The sequence below is a fragment of the Haemaphysalis longicornis genome, unplaced genomic scaffold (genome assembly GCF_048455015.1).
Source record: "Haemaphysalis longicornis isolate Haplotype H1 unplaced genomic scaffold, Haemaphysalis longicornis Haplotype H1 scaffold_1, whole genome shotgun sequence".
Taxonomy (NCBI): Eukaryota; Metazoa; Arthropoda; class Arachnida; order Ixodida; family Ixodidae; genus Haemaphysalis; species Haemaphysalis longicornis.
In genome coordinates this window covers 274950609-274968069 of record NW_027526203.1, presented here as the reverse complement: position 1 = coordinate 274968069, position 17461 = coordinate 274950609, and the positions used below count along the sequence as shown (strand labels likewise).

The following is a 17461-nucleotide window of genomic DNA, read 5'->3' as shown; positions in this document are numbered from 1 at the left end:
GCGTCGTCACATAACTTTGCGGATACTTTGTGCATGAGAAAATTTCCTGATTGGTCGAGAAGGAGAACGCTGCAAAATTTCTAAATGCCAAGGACCCCAAAGATATCATGTTTGGTCCGACCGTCGAATCCGCCTTAACTGACCCGCTAATTCCTTTATTCCAAATTAATCAACACACCAGTCCGACTAATTCACATTAGCTCATTCACTCACTTAATTCACCCCAGTCTACCCGCTAACCCACACTCATCGACTTCAATCCATCCGCCTCTTAATTTTAAGGTTGAGCAGATTCAAGATAACATGAAAATGCTATAAAATATACTTTAAAAGTGGAAATTAGGTTTCCCCATTTTTTATATCTCATGTTCTCTTAGAGCAGTAACCAAAGGACACAACGGCTCTGTATACAAGAAAAAGTGACGTTAATTTTGAGAACTGCGAGTGTTGGTGTCTCAGTGCTGTTTGTATATAACTGCCCATTCAAACTAGAATAAGTGGAAGATATGGATTTATTGTTGACGGTGTCCCTGAAGGCCTTCACAAGCGGACAGGTATGCCTGCAAATTAACAACACATTGAAAACTTTACACGATTTTAAACACCATGTAGATAGAAACCATGAAGAATATTCCATGATATGTTGCCTCGCAATATGCGTTATAACTTAAGTTATGCTAAATGTAAAAGATAATTGGGAGAGATGGGCAGTACCTAACGCAAAGTGATTGTATATACGGACAACTTTACATTAAATGGAGGGCAATACCGTAATTACCCGATTCTAACGCGCACCCGATTTTCCTGGCAAGAAAAAGAAACTAAAAAACTTGCACCTCCGATTGTAATGCGCACGGAACTTTGTGAGCAAGAAAAACGAATGCGAGAGAAACGGGCGATTTATTTTCCGAAGTAATCTCACTCATCTCACTCCTCGCCGCTCTCCGCTGACCACAACATCTTGTCCTCGGTGCCGTCAAGCGCGCTCGCGACTTCTGAACGAACGTTCAACCATGGTCGATGGGATCGTGGCCCACGCCTCGCACGCCCATTCCGCGAGCTTCTCCAGAGGCGCACGCTTCAGCCGACCGCTCGTTTTGAACGCGTGAGAGCCGCTTCTGCCATTGCTGTTATCAAGCGCGCAAGTGGAACGATTTGACGATTTGTGTGAACGCCGATAGAAAAGCTTAGGCGTCTATGCTTCCTGCGTCCGAAAAATCGTTGCTAAAAGTAGCTTTGGCGCCATCTTGATATGGCGATGGCGATGGGTGGGAAAAATTTCCGCTGTTTCGGCAGTTTCGGTTTCGTATCCGATTCTAACGCGCATGCGATTTTCGACCTACTTTTCCGGAAAAAAAGTGCGCGTTAGAATCGGGTAATTACGGTAATTAGAAGAGAACATGATGGGCCTTGGGAACTGCAGACTACGCAAAATATTTCATGGTTCTGTCTGGCGAGTGGCAAAATATCTTCAGACGCAAGGTAGGGTACCGAAATGGAAAACTATAAATCGCATTTTTGAGGCCCCGGAACCGGTTCGGAACGGTTCCTTCGATTCGTTCCGGTTCGGGTTCAGTTCCAAAATGGCGGAAAAAATACGGTTCCGGTTCAGTTCCGGTTCCGGACGAAAATTCGGGTTCGGTTCCGGTTTTCGGTTCGGTTCCGGTTCCGGTTCGACACCCTGGCTTACACCGACCTCCTTAGGTAGACTTCACCTTTAAACAGGAATGCATTGCTGGGAAAACATTTTTATTGGCATAATAATGGCATTCGAAAGCAAGGCGGACCACAAGAAAATCAGGAGCAAAAATGTGGCCGCGCGATCATCTATGGACGAACGTCTCCCAGCGTGTCATAAGGTAATGAGAGGTAACGAAGACTGCCAAGAAATTGGACCATACACCGCAAGCATGAATGAGCGTCATGTTGCTCTTGCAATGTCACGTAGCGATCGGCGATCTAAACCAATCATGGCAACCAGGGAGAGTTTCGTGAGGGTGTCTATAACACTAGCAAAAATGCACTTTGATACAGGACCCAATTTCTATAGTACACCAAGCCACAAGCTGCGCGCAAATCGTTCTACGCAAGCCTTCTTCAGCTGGCCAGAGAATGCAAATAATAAAAGGTACGAGAAAAAGAAAGAAAAACTAAACAGCTATGTAGATAACAGCGTTCAAGATCCTCGCATAGACAAACAAAACACTGGTGTAGGGGAGGTTACATTCCGACAAAATTGACGTTTGCCACCGTAACGACGCATAGAGATGAGCGGTGAGCAGCGGCGTGTACGAAAAACGTCCCGCAGGTTTCCTCGGAACCAGCACATCGGCCGCGTTTGGCTGCGCCAACGCGTGCCTTCTTTCCTCCTGGCGGATAAGGTACGCACGGCGGCAGTTGCGCTCAATGTCAAGCTGGCCGAGCGCCCATGAGTGAGCGGTGGCCAGCGTTGCGTGCACTGGCGACGCCAAAGGCCCCCTGAGCGACGGGCGATAAAAGCTCGAGCGACTTCCGGAGGGCAGAACATTTGGGCTCGTAGCAGTGTCGCGTTGTTTGTTCTTCGGCCACTGGTCGACAAGGTAGGTGCTGCCTTGTTTTTCTGTTCATCGGGATTTGGTCGCGTTGACAAGAAGGCGATGTCGTTTCGTTAGTTTGCTATTGTGAAACGTGTCGCAAGGGCAAGCAATATAAAACAAGTTGTTCTTTTGTTGATACTCGTGTGCCAAACTGCGACAAATGTAGAGAGGCGACGAACAGCGAGCGCAGACTGGTCAATAGCCGCTGTCCCTCGGCCTTCTCCCCACCTCGCTGTTTATGTACTTTTAAGATGTACTGAGAAGTGACGTATATAGCCATACCTCATGCCACAACCAATTTTTCATCCCAGAAGGAGAAGTGCTACGCTATTTTTTTTTTAAATTCGTGGACTTGAAGACGACATTGCGAGGAAGGCATTTCTTGTGGCTGCGACATTGCATTCGCAACTTCTGAGTGTTACAAATCGCGCTTGGTGATCTGAGCTTGGCCCGCGGTCATAAACTAGAAGTCTCGCGCGAAGATACGAAAAACCGGCCTAGACAACAACTGCACCTGGTGCATGTGCTAGAATATTTGTACAGAAAAAGGAAGTATCTCATACATGTATCCAGCCGCACGGCCAGACTGGAGAGGCGCACAGGCGTTTCGTTTAAATTCTCCCATGACAGACGTTAAAACGCGCGGATGCATGTGTATAGTTTCGGAATACAAGTTGCGCTGTCAGGAAAAAAAAGCACACGGCTGCCAAATAAGTTTGTCAACGCACACATCGGGGGCAAAGTTAAACCTAGTTCCTTAACCTTGTTGCTTTGATTATAGGTTCTACCGAACTGATTTTATACGCAACATCTGTTGAGGCGGCTCACGAGTAATACTCACTGTTGCTGAGCGCGATGTCGCAGGTTCAGTTCCTTGCAATGTGTGCGGCATCGCGGAACATGGTCGGTAAATAACCTCGCGCAGCTAGTCACGTAGCTTCTCACTATTGGCGCGGTGAGCGCGACCACTGGCGGCGCTGCGAAGCGCGCCTCCGTGACGTCGGCTTAGGGACCCTCGCATTTGTCGTCTGCATGGAGGAAAGAAAAGGTTGTCGTCTGCTTCACTCGGGCTCGCTCTCCCTGCTATTTCTTTGCGCTCGGTTGACGTCTGATGCTCGTTCGCACCAGATTTTGCGTGTGCGTAACTTTTTATCGTAATAAAACACCTTAAATCGCATACACCAGCTGAAGGCGCTATTTAAAGTATAGTTTTTGATACCACTCCGGAAGAAACACTGCCGGCGCACCCCAGTTTTTGTGAAGCCGGCCCTGTGCGGAGCGCGAAGAGTCGGAGTAAGCGTCAGCTTCAGTGTTCAGAAATCTTTAGAACAAAGGGAGCCTCCAGCTGCTAATAACCGACAAGAGTACAAATGCAAGACCAAAACAAATACCAGGCCTTCGGGGCTCTCGGATTTGGCAGAAGGCATTACGATTTTCGGTAGTCATATGAAATAAAAAAAAACAGTCTTTGCGACCTCGCCGAATGATCGAAAGTATTATAACTCATTACTTTACGTTGTAATAGCATGAAAGTTTGCCGACATGCACTATGGGCCGCAAAACCTGTAGGTTGAGTTACAGATAACCCACTGTGTGTAGGTTTTATACAATGCTTCTAACCTGTATGGAGTTTTATTAAGCAAAACGAGTAACGTCTACGATAAAGATACAGTAACACTATGTTTGTTCAGACCTGGAGGGAAATTCGGTACGCTTCTCACAATCTTATCTCCCCAATATTCAGATATGCGTCATAGGAAAACTGCGCTTAAGAGGAGGAGGAGGAGGAGGAGGAGGAGGAGAGGAAACTTAATTTAACAGTAAAAAAAGAACTCATTAGTGGACCGGGTCCTAAGTCCAGGACAAGAGAGTAAGAGTGGACCGGGTCCTAAGTCCAGGACAAGAGAGTAAGAGTAATTTTCTTCGATTCACAGAACGCCATCCCGAGTAGACTAGGATTTGTTTCTTACGCCTGGAAGGGGTGGCAAGCAATGAAGAGATTTTTGGAAATATTCATCGGTTTCTATTCTTGTAATATATGCACGTGTACTATTTATTGCGTTGGTTAGCTAGTATATCACACCTTTAACACCGTAATCATGTCATAATTGTTTGGGTTGAGAGTCAACTCGTTATGATAACGATGGTTACGGTAGAAATTCGGAGCACAAAAGCCGCCTTCGAGTACTCTGGACAACGTACGTTGTCTGGAGCGCGATCGCGGTGGCGTAGCACAAACATTCTCATTCTATTTGAATGTGAATAAACAACGCACGCAGAGAATGTGCATCGTCTTGGATGCAGCCATAACGAAAGCGAATTTGTGAAGAAGGGAATGTATGCCATACAGCCTGAAGAAAATATCCACACGATCTGATCCTCCACAGCATCCCAAAACCTACTAATAAACACTTGGGACGGTGCGGAAAAATTAATGCATTGGGCACAGTACAAAAAAAACATAAACCTGATACAAGTCAACAACAAAAGAAATACACAGCCGCTTTCACCTTACTGTAGTGTCTGCCAGTCCCTCGGCACACTTCAGCACCTTATGTGGGGATGCCCGAGAGATCCCTATCCAAAAATAACCTCATGTGAGCAGTGGGAGGAGGCATTGCACTGCCCAGACCAGGAGGCTCAAGCTTCACTGGTCGCCCGGGCGGCTGCGGTCGCCGCCAAAACGGCGGCCACCATCGTCAACTAACTCTGCTCCCAAATAAATGTGTTCCTTCTTCTTCTTCCGGCTCATCGCAGTTCTTTTAGGTGCGGAGCACCTTAGGACCACGCAATGTCCGTCCGCGTCCATGTACATAGCATTTAAAATCGCAAAAAAAATCCCACAGGCACCGGCAGGATTCGAGCCTGTGTCTGGTAGACCAGAGAGAGTTAGTGTCAGTCGTCTTACCCATTGGGCTACGATCGGCTTTTTCGTCTTTATTGCGTGGGCTACGACCGTGAGTTAGTGCCCGAGAGTCAAACGGCTTACTCCCTCGCCTGTAACGTTGGTGTGCGCGCGTCCATCCGCGCGCACACCACCAGCAAGCGAAAATCCAGCAAAATTCGATTTGAGCCGTGAGTAGCAGTTTAATTTAGGGAATAATCAAGGTGCATTCCACGGCTCAAATCGAATGACGGTCGGGGCGCAGCTTGAATGTCACTTCGAGTCCCCGTACTCCGCACCCTCGCCATCATCCACAGAGTGGAGATGCTGCCATTTTCTTTTTGAAGGGATTACTCCTGTGAAGTGAATTCAAAAGGGAATACTTCAGAAGTGAATTAGGCAGCAAGGAACGAAAGCTTGAAGCAGCGCTGTCGGATTGTAGTCAAAACGTACTATCATGGTTCGTCGCAGCTCCTGCACCGAGATCCCCTTTCAGCCTTAAATTTAGCTCTATAGGCCGGCTTAGGGGCCCGCAAACAAGGCTCGCCGCGTTTACCTGACAGCTGAATAATAGAGTGAGATTCCACCACATAATATAAATAATATTCCACACACACTTGAGCGGCGGCTGCTGTCATTCACCACAACGGGGAGAGCCTGGCTATAGAGCTTTCAGCCTTCTGCGCAAGCCCTCGGCCACATAGCTTATCTCTGGCAACGCTTTGGTTTCAGTGCTGTAAACTTCCGGGCCTTTTCGAGGGTCTTCCGTACGCCCACCAACGCAAAACCTTCCCCCTGCTGCCTGGAGAACCGGGTGATGATTCGGACGCCCTTCTTGCAGCCGCCTAAACCTCCCGCGGCAGTGATGGAGTCCGGCTGGCGCCTGCTGTACGTCTGTGCAGCGCTCGGCTCTATGGCCGGCTGGGCGGACGGTGCCCCGCAGCAGGCAGGCACCAACCCGCTGCTCGAGCGCCAGGCTGACTCTCCACCCCCCCAACAGACGCCGCCGCCTCCAAATTGGTTCAACTTCCCCGGGTTCAACGTCCCCGGAGTGGTAGTCGTGCCACCCTTCCAGTTTCCAAACTTCCAGTTTCCCAATTTCCAGTTTCCGAACTTCCAGTTCGGCATGGTCAACTGGACGATGCCCGGCTTTCAGGTAAGTAGCGTGGTTCCGCAGAGCGATGTCCTGGGCGAACTAATCAGTGGAATAAAATCACGAACCATTCCACTCTGTGGAGGCGGATGACTGGTGAAGCTTTGTAGCACACGCCATAATTTAGGCGAAAGGTAGGAGGAAATTTTATTTCTTTTGAGCGCTACCCGCCGCGGTGGCTCAGTGGCTAAGGCGTTGCGCTGCTGAGCACGAGGTCGCGGGTTCGATTCCCGGCCGCGGCGGCTGCTTTTCTGATGGAGGCGTACAGCAAAAACGCCCGTGTGTACGAGATTTCGGCGCACGTTAAAGATCCCCAGATCGTCAAAATTAATCCGGAGCCCTCCACCACGGCGTGCCTCATGGCCTGTGTTGCGCGCCGGTGCGCTAAACCCTACAATCAATCAATCAATCTTTTGAGCGCTGACAGCGGTGTTGCGACCGGGCAGGGGCACCCGATCCGAGCTCCGTGGCTTCCGACATACGAGTGGTAGCGTGTATGATGCGAGCGGCCAGCTGCTGTTGCAGCCGTGAAGAAGTCCAGAAGCCGTAGGCTAACGTAACTGTTTACTTCATAGCGAGAGCTGAGCCGAAGCCAAAGAACAATGCCCCGACGGGCGAGGTTACAATACAGGACTCGAGCAGAGCGACAACATCGATTCGCTGCTCTAACAGGAATGAGTTACAACGCTTGGGCAGCTCTATTTATACCCAAAAGCGATAACGGTCAAACGCAACAAGCGGCAACACGCCACGAACGTCACAGACATACACAAATCTCTTTCCAGAGTTCGTAAGCCGTTCATAGCCTCGGGCACGTTGAGTCCGAGAGAGGGGAGAGAGGAGGACTCCGTTGCGATCGACGGGGCCTCTGTGTCCTTGAAGAGCGTGGAGACGAGCCTCGCCGCCATCCGCCGAAGTTTTGAAATGCGCCGAGAGCGAAGCGTCTGACGCGGCTTGTCGCAACTTGCCACCGACATGGTTGCGCCTGTTTTCGAAGGTGCACGCAGGGGCTTCGCCGCACAGCCGAGGAGTGATGCGGGACAGTACGGCGGCGCTGGCCGATTCGTAACAGCGGTCATCCCTAAAAGAGACACACACTACATACACGCACACACATTTTAGGTGCGCAGTACCTTAGGACCGCACAATGTCCGTCCGCGTCCGTGCGCATAGCATTTACAATTGCAAAAAAAAATCCCACAGGCACAAGCAGGATTCGAGCCTGTGTCTTGCCCATTGGGCTACGACCGTGAGTTAGTGCCCGAGAGTCAAACGGCTTACTCCCTCGCCTGTAACGGTGCGGAGTACCTTAGGACCTCCCAATACCCATCAGCGTACATCCGTGCGCACACCTCCATCAAGCGAAATTCGAGTTGAGCCGGAAGTTGCAGTTTCATTTAGGGAATAATCAAGGTGCAGCTCACGGCTCAAATCGAATGACGGTAGGGGCGCAAATCGGATGTCATTTCGAGTCCCTGTACTCCGCACCCTCGCCATCATCCACGGAGTGGAGATGATGCCATTTTTTATTTTGACTCTACTGATCTTGAAAATGGTGCCTTGATGACTAATCTACTGAAGATTAGTTAACTAATCTGGTTAATGTATCCATGTGATTAGAAGTATAAGCTTGGGCTCCCAATCATGTGTTGAACGGCGTGCGACTTTGGTGCGCGACCTCGCACACACCGGACGTTCGTTTTCCAACGCCTCGCACTGCGAAGACACGAGAACATCGGGAATTTCGTTTGCAGAAATGAAGAATACGTTACCTTAGCTATATAAGCTTCGCTTAAAAGGAATACCCATTCCTTCTGCATGCGAAGCATATCTCCGTGAAGCATATATTGGCACGGCTTATAATTAAGAAACGTTTTGGAAGTCTGAATATTATACAAGCCAAATATTTTGCTGAGTAACTCAACTAGAGTGCTTAAGAGACACGAGATCGCAGAACAATATTTGCTGCATACATGCTTTAAAATTTCCCTGGGAGCGAAAGTATATACTGTGTTGAAAAAAATTTTTCGGACAATACTAACGGAGTATAATAGCGCCTCCACTTCCGATAGCATGCTCTCGCACATGGCTGATTTAGATTTGAGGCGGTAGATGCCATCGTCCAAGCCGGGCTGGCCAGGCAGTCTTGCCCGAGCTTATGGAAGTTGACCGTCCACAGACGCACAAACAGGACTGAAAGTGCCCAGCACTTTCCCTGAACGTTGCTAAGCACTGTCAGGAGGATGTTCATCTCGCTTGTGCACGGTTTGCCGTGCGGGTTGATCGGTCTTGCCTATCTAAACAATAAGCCAATAAAATATTTTGATTAACATTGTGTACATGCGTTCTATAAAGCTTCGCCGAAACGTGGTCGTATGAGGCAACACGCTTTTTTTTTTTTTTCAGAAAGAACGCCCTATTTTGAGCCGCGTATGGCGGGGGAGGAAGGGGGAAGCGTAGTTTTCTCCTGCTCAATAAAGTGGGCTACTACTGCCCTTTTCTCTTTTCCCAGATCGCACCGATGCCCCAGATGCCCCAGTTCAACTTCACCATGCCGGGGTTCGGCAGCCTCCCCAGCCTTCCGAGCCTTCCCGCTGTACCTGCCATGCCAAGCTTTGTCGGCATGTCGGCCGACATCCCCGACATTCCGGACATTCCCGATATCCCTGATGTCCCGGATATTCCGGACGTTCCCGACGTGCTGAGCGGCACAGGAAGATCGAGGACAATGCCTTCGCCTCAGAGCATGCCACTGCCAGCTCCGGTCCGCAGCGATGAAACGCAGCGATCAATTTTGCCCGTGAGCGCCAACGGCTCTTCGCCATGAGTACACCATGTGTGCGGAACCTGCCGGCGTACCTTTCCAAAACGCAGCGTTTATATGCGCCAGACTAGTCGGAGTCATTTTCGGTGACGTAACGTCACCTTGCCGTGCGTGGGCGTGCGTAACGCTACGTTGGTTATAAACGTTAGACCACTTGTCCGCTGAATTGACAAACTAATATTGGCGAACGACAATCTGCAGCCTCACAATTGGCTCACGTCTCGAAGCGGGGCAACCACCTGTGTTTGAGTGTATTTTGCAACGAGTGAAACACCCGCTAGATGAAGACGGCCGTAGCAAAGTTAATGCGAGCCAGGAGCACATGTCGTTGTGCTTTATTGTAAGGCTAACTTTCCGGGATTATTGATGCTATAAAAGTCGGTATCGACTATGAGCTGAATAAGGAGTAGAAGCTTTCGCTTCTACTCCTTACTTTGTCACTGCATGCAGTTTTCTCGTTCCTTTATAGTTTGATCATTGGGAGAGGGCATATCTTTAGCGAAGTCTCACCGAATTTATTACTAGCACTACGTCATCAAACGTATAAAACGAAAAAAACGAAGAAAGAAAATGATCTTACTGACAGTGTAAGGATATCTCGGTCCTTAAAGTCACTCTTGCCTCGGCCACCTATATCGAGAGGGATGAGTACACTTCACTACATACAGTATGGTGTACTCGGAGATGTTAGAAACTTTATCATGAGCTCCGCGGAACACAAGAGCGGAAGAGCTTTTTACAGAGAAGCTGCTAGCCTCTGTTTGGTGGGGTTTTTTCGTGGCGTCCGGGTGCAGAAAGAAGGTAGAAGCACACTGAAACCCGGAAAAGAGGAAAACAAAAAGAAAAAGACAAACTATGATAAATTAGCTGAACGTGACAGTCACTTACGTGCCCCCTGAGAGCAAAAAGCAGGAAAAAATCCCTAGCCATCTCCACTAACGTGAAAACTGGGGAGGGGCGAAGCTTTCAGTGTATAAGTATTCTTGGCGCCTTGGCGTTTTTGCCAACGGAGGTGAAACCGTTGGGGGGTAGAGGTATACAGCTTTCCTGTAAGTCTCTTGTCTTTAAAGCACGAAACTCTCTAGCGCGAGGCGTAAAAAAGTGTCCCGGTGTTTTTTTAGTACGCGTTACATTCTAGTGCGAGACGTAAACGAGTTTCCCTGTGTCTTAGTACCGTGACTACATGAGACGATGATTACGACGACGACAGGAGATCGCCCCTAGAACAAATCAAGAAGAGAATTAACGCGACGCAGACGCTCACGTGCCGCTCAATTTTAAAGGGGGCGCCTCCCGATTTGCCGGCCAGCGCGCAAACATCTCGGACACGTCACGAACACGTGAACAGACAGCCGCCGATCACGTGGACACCACCGGCCAGCCGGCATGACGCAGCAGATGCATCAGGAAGAGGTAACAGGAGACGGAGGGCATAGAACCAACTGTTTGGCACGTCACAGCTTTGCTGGCCATCCACTTCTGTTGGACCTGATGGCTCCTCATTTTGCCTTTGTCTCCGCCGGATAACGATTTCACAAGTTTCTGTTGAGGACGTCGGGGGTATGTCAGCCAACACCCCGAAATATGGGTGCGTACTCTTGAGTGAGTCCCAGCACTCACAAAGGCTGCGCTGGTCATGGAAGATTTCAGTGTAGACGTATCCAAGCATAAGAATGACTCGTTGCTTCATATCATGCACCAAGACTTGAATTTCTCCGTGCTCGAGGGCCACAAGGCAATAACTACCAAGAACAGCCGATCATGCATTGACCTCGCCTTTAGGCAATCAGGCACCTGCTAATGCGTAGATGTCTTCCGTGCATAAATCCTTGCTTCTGAGTATCCAATAAACAACACTTCAAACCTGCTCTTGTGATACGCCATTAACTGGTTTATTTGTACTTACAGCTGCCGCTCTTAATCCCGCCCGTCCCGAGGAGCCAGTTGCCAAAGAATATTTTATTAGCCGCTGTCCACTGTTCTTCTGTAATGTAGATGCTTCTGAGACCTTGCTTTTTCACCTTTATATAATTTGTACGAAAAGTTTGTGTTTATGTTGTTTATGAATGTTAATAAATTTCTCTGGTACTGAACTTTGTCCCTGCTGGTGTCGGAAGCAGACGTGTGATCCGCAAACCAGCTACAAGAGTTTCCTGTGGTGTGAACGCACTGCCTTCAATAAAAAACAGAACACCTAAGCGCTCCTTATGATGTAGTGAATGCGAAAGCATTAGACTCCAATTGCCGAATGTCTCCTCTCGTTATCATTATCCTCATCCTCCCTTTACGTCAGTATTCAGAGTACGGGCAGCATATGCAGCACAAACCATTTCCCGTAGGGGACCGCATCTGCTTGGGACACGTTTGACAGCCGAAACCCAGAAGGTAAGCATCCTAAACGAAATATTAACACGCGAAACCCACCTAAAACAGCGAAAACAACTCCAATAAAAAATATGCACATTCGCTTACCGTAGCGAGAATTCGCTCAGCTAACTGCGGGACAGTTGAAAACGACCTAAAAGGGAGAAAACTACTCAACTTAAAACAATATTCTCAACCAAAACACCCCTAACCACAGATAAAATGACGCTAATGTACAGAAATATTCAAGAGAGGTAACAGGGCACAGGTGTCTTATAAAGCGGGATCCAATACGCCAGTGGGTATGTATCATTTTGCTATAATAACAGCAGAAACTGTTGGGTATGTGCCACAGCGCCGGAGCTTCGGCCTAAAGCGGGATCCAATACGCCAGTGGGTATGTATCATTTTGCTATAATAACAGCAGAAACTGTTGGGTATGTGCCGCAGCGCCGGAGCTTAGGCCTAACGTTTCGCTTTAAACTTACGACGTCATCCCCGCAGCTTCAAGTGCGTTCAACAATGGCTACATTTTTTACTGGGTACCCGCTGTCGACGCAAGACGTTATAGCGTAACGTTAGGCCTAACGTCCAATGTTTAGGCTTAACTTTAGATAACCTTACCGTTGAGCCCAAAGACGTCCCAAGCACGGTTAAACTATCTGTATGTCGATCTGCGGGTACCGGTTGACGACGTTAGACCTCAAAGCGCGACGGTATGCCTAACACCGCGGGCCGTCGCATACCCACGCCGCCCACTCCGTCTGCTGCTCATCAATCTGCAGCCATTGAGAGTCTATTTGCGGTCAATAAAAATTTAGGACCCACTCTTCTGCGAGCCATTACGAATTTATCTTTCGCTTTTCTGGTACAGCGGTTTATCGGCTAAATGAGCCTTTTTTGCTTTCGCTTTAAAAAAATGAAATTCCGACGTTTTTTTTATTATATTACCATTTGCGGTGGCTTAGGGACTCAGGTCTTCTGCTGATGATGCACATTGTTGCGGACGGATTCAGTGCCTAGCCTTGCATTGTTTACAAGGCAACAGCCAGCTTACAACAAGAACATCGTGCAAGCATTGGTAACAACATTGCCGAACTGGCCACTATTAAAACGAATAGATCATCGCCGCACAAAACCGCCGTCACCACTGGTTGCCAGCACTCGTCGCCAGCGCACACGCAGTAAGAGACGAAACTTAACACGCTATGGTCGACGGCGTGGTGCAGAAAGCACCACTGAGCTTCCAGAGAGGGAAGGCCCCACTGTTTACACTAGAACACATTTATGGGACGAACATGCGATATACTAGAAACCAGAATGTCCGTGTCAGGTTGCAGAAGTGCATACGGTTTCAGCCTGGCAGCACCGTGGATGCCCATCATATGGCCCCAGCATAACAAGCGCTACCCAGCTTCCAAAATGGTTCATCCCCTATGCCATCCTCACCTCCCCACAGGGCCTCAAGGCCTCTCGTCCTTAATAAAGTGTTTCCCTCACTCACTCCCCTACGCCGGGAAAAAAATTCGATGTCGCCTGTGCCCGTTTTGGAACTAAAATGCTCTCACAAGCAAAAGGCACCGCGGCTGCCATGGGAATCCGCAGATTTTTTTCCGGGACGGAGGGACGGGGATCAAACCATAACGGTAAGTCGAAAAATTCGTAGATGGGGGGGGGGGGGGGGGGGGGGTTGTGGTTTGCGACGGGAAGCACTTGAGACTGCTGACGGGAGGGAATGCGAAAGCATTACATTTTGTTTAAAGCTATGCAATCCTCTATGTCTAATGCAAGGCCGGTCGTGATTACTGTGCTGCATTTTTGGGTTTTTTTTTTTCATTTCTTCTGAGGCGTACTTCGGTGGGCGACCACGTTTCGCAGCTGCCGCCGAGATCGGCGCTTCAGAGCCCGTCACGGTAGAGGCCACTCCGTGGTAGAGGCAGCACCGGCATCAGGAACGTGTCCAGTGGTGCGATTCTGTACTCTCATTACCATCGTCCTGGCCCTTTTCTCCTTGCGTTGTTTTCTTCTTTTCTGTAGGCTGCTACGACTCTGAGAGGGTTGCACAATTACCCTTACTAGTAATATTTACGCCATTAGCGTAAACATGCTTCGCTGCTCTTGTAATTAGCGCGCCCAAATTACTATTGTGGGGCTTCAGTGTTGCGATTGTGTCTATCAATGCCACCGTCATGATCCTCGTCCTTTGCATCGTTTTTGTATTTGTGTTACTGAGAGGCTCGCCCGATCGCCTTACATGTACGCTATTGGCGTAAACGTGTTTTGCTGCTTGCGTAGTTAGCATGTTCAAATTTCTCCTGTAGGCCTCTGTTGAGGGTGGCCGAGCGGGTACGCCGAGGGACCGCCCCGGCAGAGCACGCAGCCCTGAGAGACACGTACAGACACGATGCTACCAGCAGGAACATAACCCGCCCCGGCGGGGAGCTCGCTTTATTAGCGCACCTAGAATCCACTGATGATGATGGTCGCCGTGGCGCCATCTAGTCGAGACGCGACACACTACATCCCCCCTTTAGAAGTCCAGCTTCAGAAGCCCTCACAAGTCCAGCCTCCTTGGCTGGCGAACGGTTCGACCGAACCGTGACACCTGCGCAGTGGGCTCCCGCACAGTTGGTGGTGTCGCACCATGTGACGCAGAAGGGGACGCTTGCCCACTCCCGGTGGCCACTGCTGGTGAGGGTGAAGTAGGAACAAGGTGACTGCGGTTGCGCTGCAGCACCCCTTTGGGTGTCTCTACCACGTACGAGCGCGGACGCTGCGCTGGGCTCAAGACGACAGCTGGACTCTTGATATCCCGGACCCAAACATGTTCACCTGGCTGGAGCAGACGAAGTTCACGAGCAGCGTGTCTTCTGTTGAAGTCCTTTGCCTGTCTTTGCCTGTTAGCACGATCCCGCTGGTCCACTTCTACCGAAGACGGCCAGCCTGGCTTCAGCTGGTTACCCGATTTGGGTATGCGAGTTTGCAGGCGTCTGCCCATTAACAGCTGTGCAGGGCTATGTCCATTGACGCCCGGTGTGTCTCGGTAGGCCAGCAGGGCCAGGTACGGGTCTTCCGACTTGCCTAGGAGGTCTTTGACAGTGCGGACCATTCGCTCCACCTCCCCATTTGACTGCGGGAACCGAGGACTGCTCGTGACGTGATGGAAGCCGTAGGCCAGTGCAAAGTCCCCGAATTCCCTGGCCGCAAACTGAGGACCATTGTCTGTGCGCAGTAACTTGGGGATACCATGGCGGGCGAAAACGCTCTTGATTGCTGTGATTACTGCTGCTGCTGATGTTGACCCAAGGCTGATGACCTCGGGGAATCTGGACCTGTAGTCAACCAGAAGAATGTAGTCCCTGCCGTTCAGGTGGAAGAGGTCGGCGCCCACCTCCTCCCACGGAAGACTTCATGTGACAGCAGCCATCATGGGTTCTGGACGTTGGACCCGAGTCTCAGCACACTTGGGGCAGCTGGAGACGGTGTGTTCAATTTGGCTGTTGATGTCAGGCCACCATACCGACTCTCGTGCCACTGCCTTGCAGCGGTTGATCCCTTGATGGCCTTCATGTAGCAGTTCCAGCATGTACCGCTGAAGAGAGGTGGGGATGACAATGCGAGTGTTCTTCAGGAGCAAACCATCACACACAGTGAGGTCTCCCCTGTGTTGCCAATACTTTTTCAGATGAAGTGGCAACCGAGACTGTCTGGGCCAACCGTTAGTACAGTACTCCACGAGAAGGTCACACTCGCCGTCAGATGCTTGGGCTTGGCGCAGGTCGTCCCACCGTGTGGAGACAAGACCTGGAAGGGAGCGGACGAGTTCTTGCACGTAGAGTTCGACCTGGTCGGCCTGCTGCGACGAAGGAGCATCCACAGGAGCTCGAGAGAGCGTATCAGCTGTAGCCAAGAGTTTGCCGGGTACATAGAGTACCTTGTACTGGTAGCTCATGAGCTTCAGACGGAAGCGCTGGATTCTAGGTGGCAAGAGGTCGATTTCCATGTTGCCTAAAAGTGCAACGAGAGGCTGATGGTCGGTCTCCAGGATGAAGTCCAGACCACGGACATACTGGTCGAACCTCTGCACAGCCCAGCTGGCTGCCAATGCTTCTTTTTCGGTTTGGCTGTATCTTGTTTCTGCCGACGTGAGAGACCTTGAAGCGAAGGCAACTGCTCGACGCTCTCCGGATGGTTGCTCTTGCAGAAGCACGGCCCCCAGGCCAAAGGAGCTTGCATCTGCTGAAACCGTTGTCTTGTACTGGGTGTTGTAAGTTGCAACGCACCGTTCAGAGCACAGCAGTTCTTTTAGCTTCCCGAAAGCAGACTGCTGCGATGGGCCCCATGTCCATTCAGAGTTTTTCTGAAGCAGGGCACGAATAGGTGCGGTGACGTCCGAAACATTCGGCAAGAAACGTCCCACATGATTCACGAGTCCCAGTAGACGACGAACGCCAGAGAGGTCTTCGGGAGCAGGCAGACGCTTGATGGCTGCCACCTAGTCAGGGTCGGGTGAAATACCGTGGGCACTCACTACGACTCCTAGAAACTTGACACTGTTGGTGCCGAAGGAACATTTGTCTCGGTTGAGCGTGATGCCTGCCTTGGATAGCCGTGCGAGGACCTGCTGGAGGCGCTGGTCATGCTCTTTACGAGTCTTGCCAAAGACAAGGATGTCATCAATCATGTTCACTACGCCGGTCTGGCCTTCTAGTATCCGAGACATTTGCTTCTGGAAATACTCGGGTGCCGATGTGATGCCGAATGGCAGCCGCAGAAAGCAATAGCGACCAAACGGGGTAATGAACGTTGTGTACAGCTGTGACTGTGGAGACAGCATGACTTGATGAAAACTTGACTTAGCATCCAGCTTAGAAAAAAACTTGGCCTCTCCAAGCAAGCCTAGGCATTGTTCCACCGTCGGTAGCATGTGGCGTTCGCGAAGGACGGCTTTGTTAAGCTGAGAGAGATCTACGCAGATCCTGTAATCACCATCACCTTTTGGCACAGCTACCAGTCCAGCACACCACTCTGTCGGAGCATCGACGCGGCGGATCACTCCTTCCGATTCCATCTTGTCCAGTTTTTTCTTGATGGGCTCATGGAGAGGTAAAGGAAGACGTCTCGGGGCACTTAGTGAGAAGGGCGTCGCCCCGGGTTTCAAACGGATTGTGTAGGCGTCAGGCAATGTCCCCAGTCCCTCGAAAAGGCCAGGGTCTAAGAGCAGCTCTCCGGACGACTCCTGTGAGCCTGAGACATGGTCAAGGAACTTGCATACCCCCAGGGCCTGAATTGCAGGGAAGCCTAACAAGGGAACTGTTTTGGATTCCAGAACATACAGTTTCTGCTCCACGGACTTGCCTTTCCACGTGAGTGTGGCTTGGTATGTACCCAGGACAGGCAACGTATGATTACCGGGACCTTTGAGCTCGCCTTCTGGAACTTAAGTTTTGGCGGAACTCCGGAAAATGAGCTTGGTACGACCGAAACTTCGGCTCCCGAGTCCACCTTGAACGACAGTGGGGAGCCATTCACGAGTACTTCAATGAACTTGGCGTTGGGGCGGTTCTCTGCCACCGCGTGAAGCTCAACGGAGCTTGCTGAAGACCGAGTGCGCTTGGAGTTGCATCTTCTTTTCTTCATGCAGACAGTTTCGAAATGCC

At 50.2% G+C, this 17461-nt stretch overlaps 1 protein-coding gene across 1 annotated transcript; it reads left to right on the top strand.

Moving 5' to 3' along the window:
- The first annotated feature begins 2198 nt into the window (after positions 1-2198).
- On the top strand, positions 2199-11633 carry LOC144146193 (uncharacterized). The gene is made up of 3 exons (XM_077678161.1): positions 2199-2579; positions 6302-6616; positions 9126-11633. Exons 2-3 carry the CDS (start codon positions 6326-6328, stop codon positions 9438-9440), a joined length of 606 nt encoding a protein of 201 aa, XP_077534287.1. The 5' UTR covers positions 2199-2579; positions 6302-6325; the 3' UTR covers positions 9441-11633.
- The last annotated feature ends 5828 nt before the right edge of the window (positions 11634-17461 follow it).

Bases quoted from the DNA above. Each gene is read 5' to 3' on its own strand.
- LOC144146193 (XM_077678161.1), top strand. From the start codon at position 6,326: ATGGAGTCCGGCTGGCGCCTGCTGTACGTCTGTGCAGCGCTCGGCTCT. The intron at 6,617-9,125 runs GTAAGTAGCGTG...CTCTTTTCCCAG, and splicing joins GGACGATGCCCGGCTTTCAG to ATCGCACCGATGCCCCAGAT.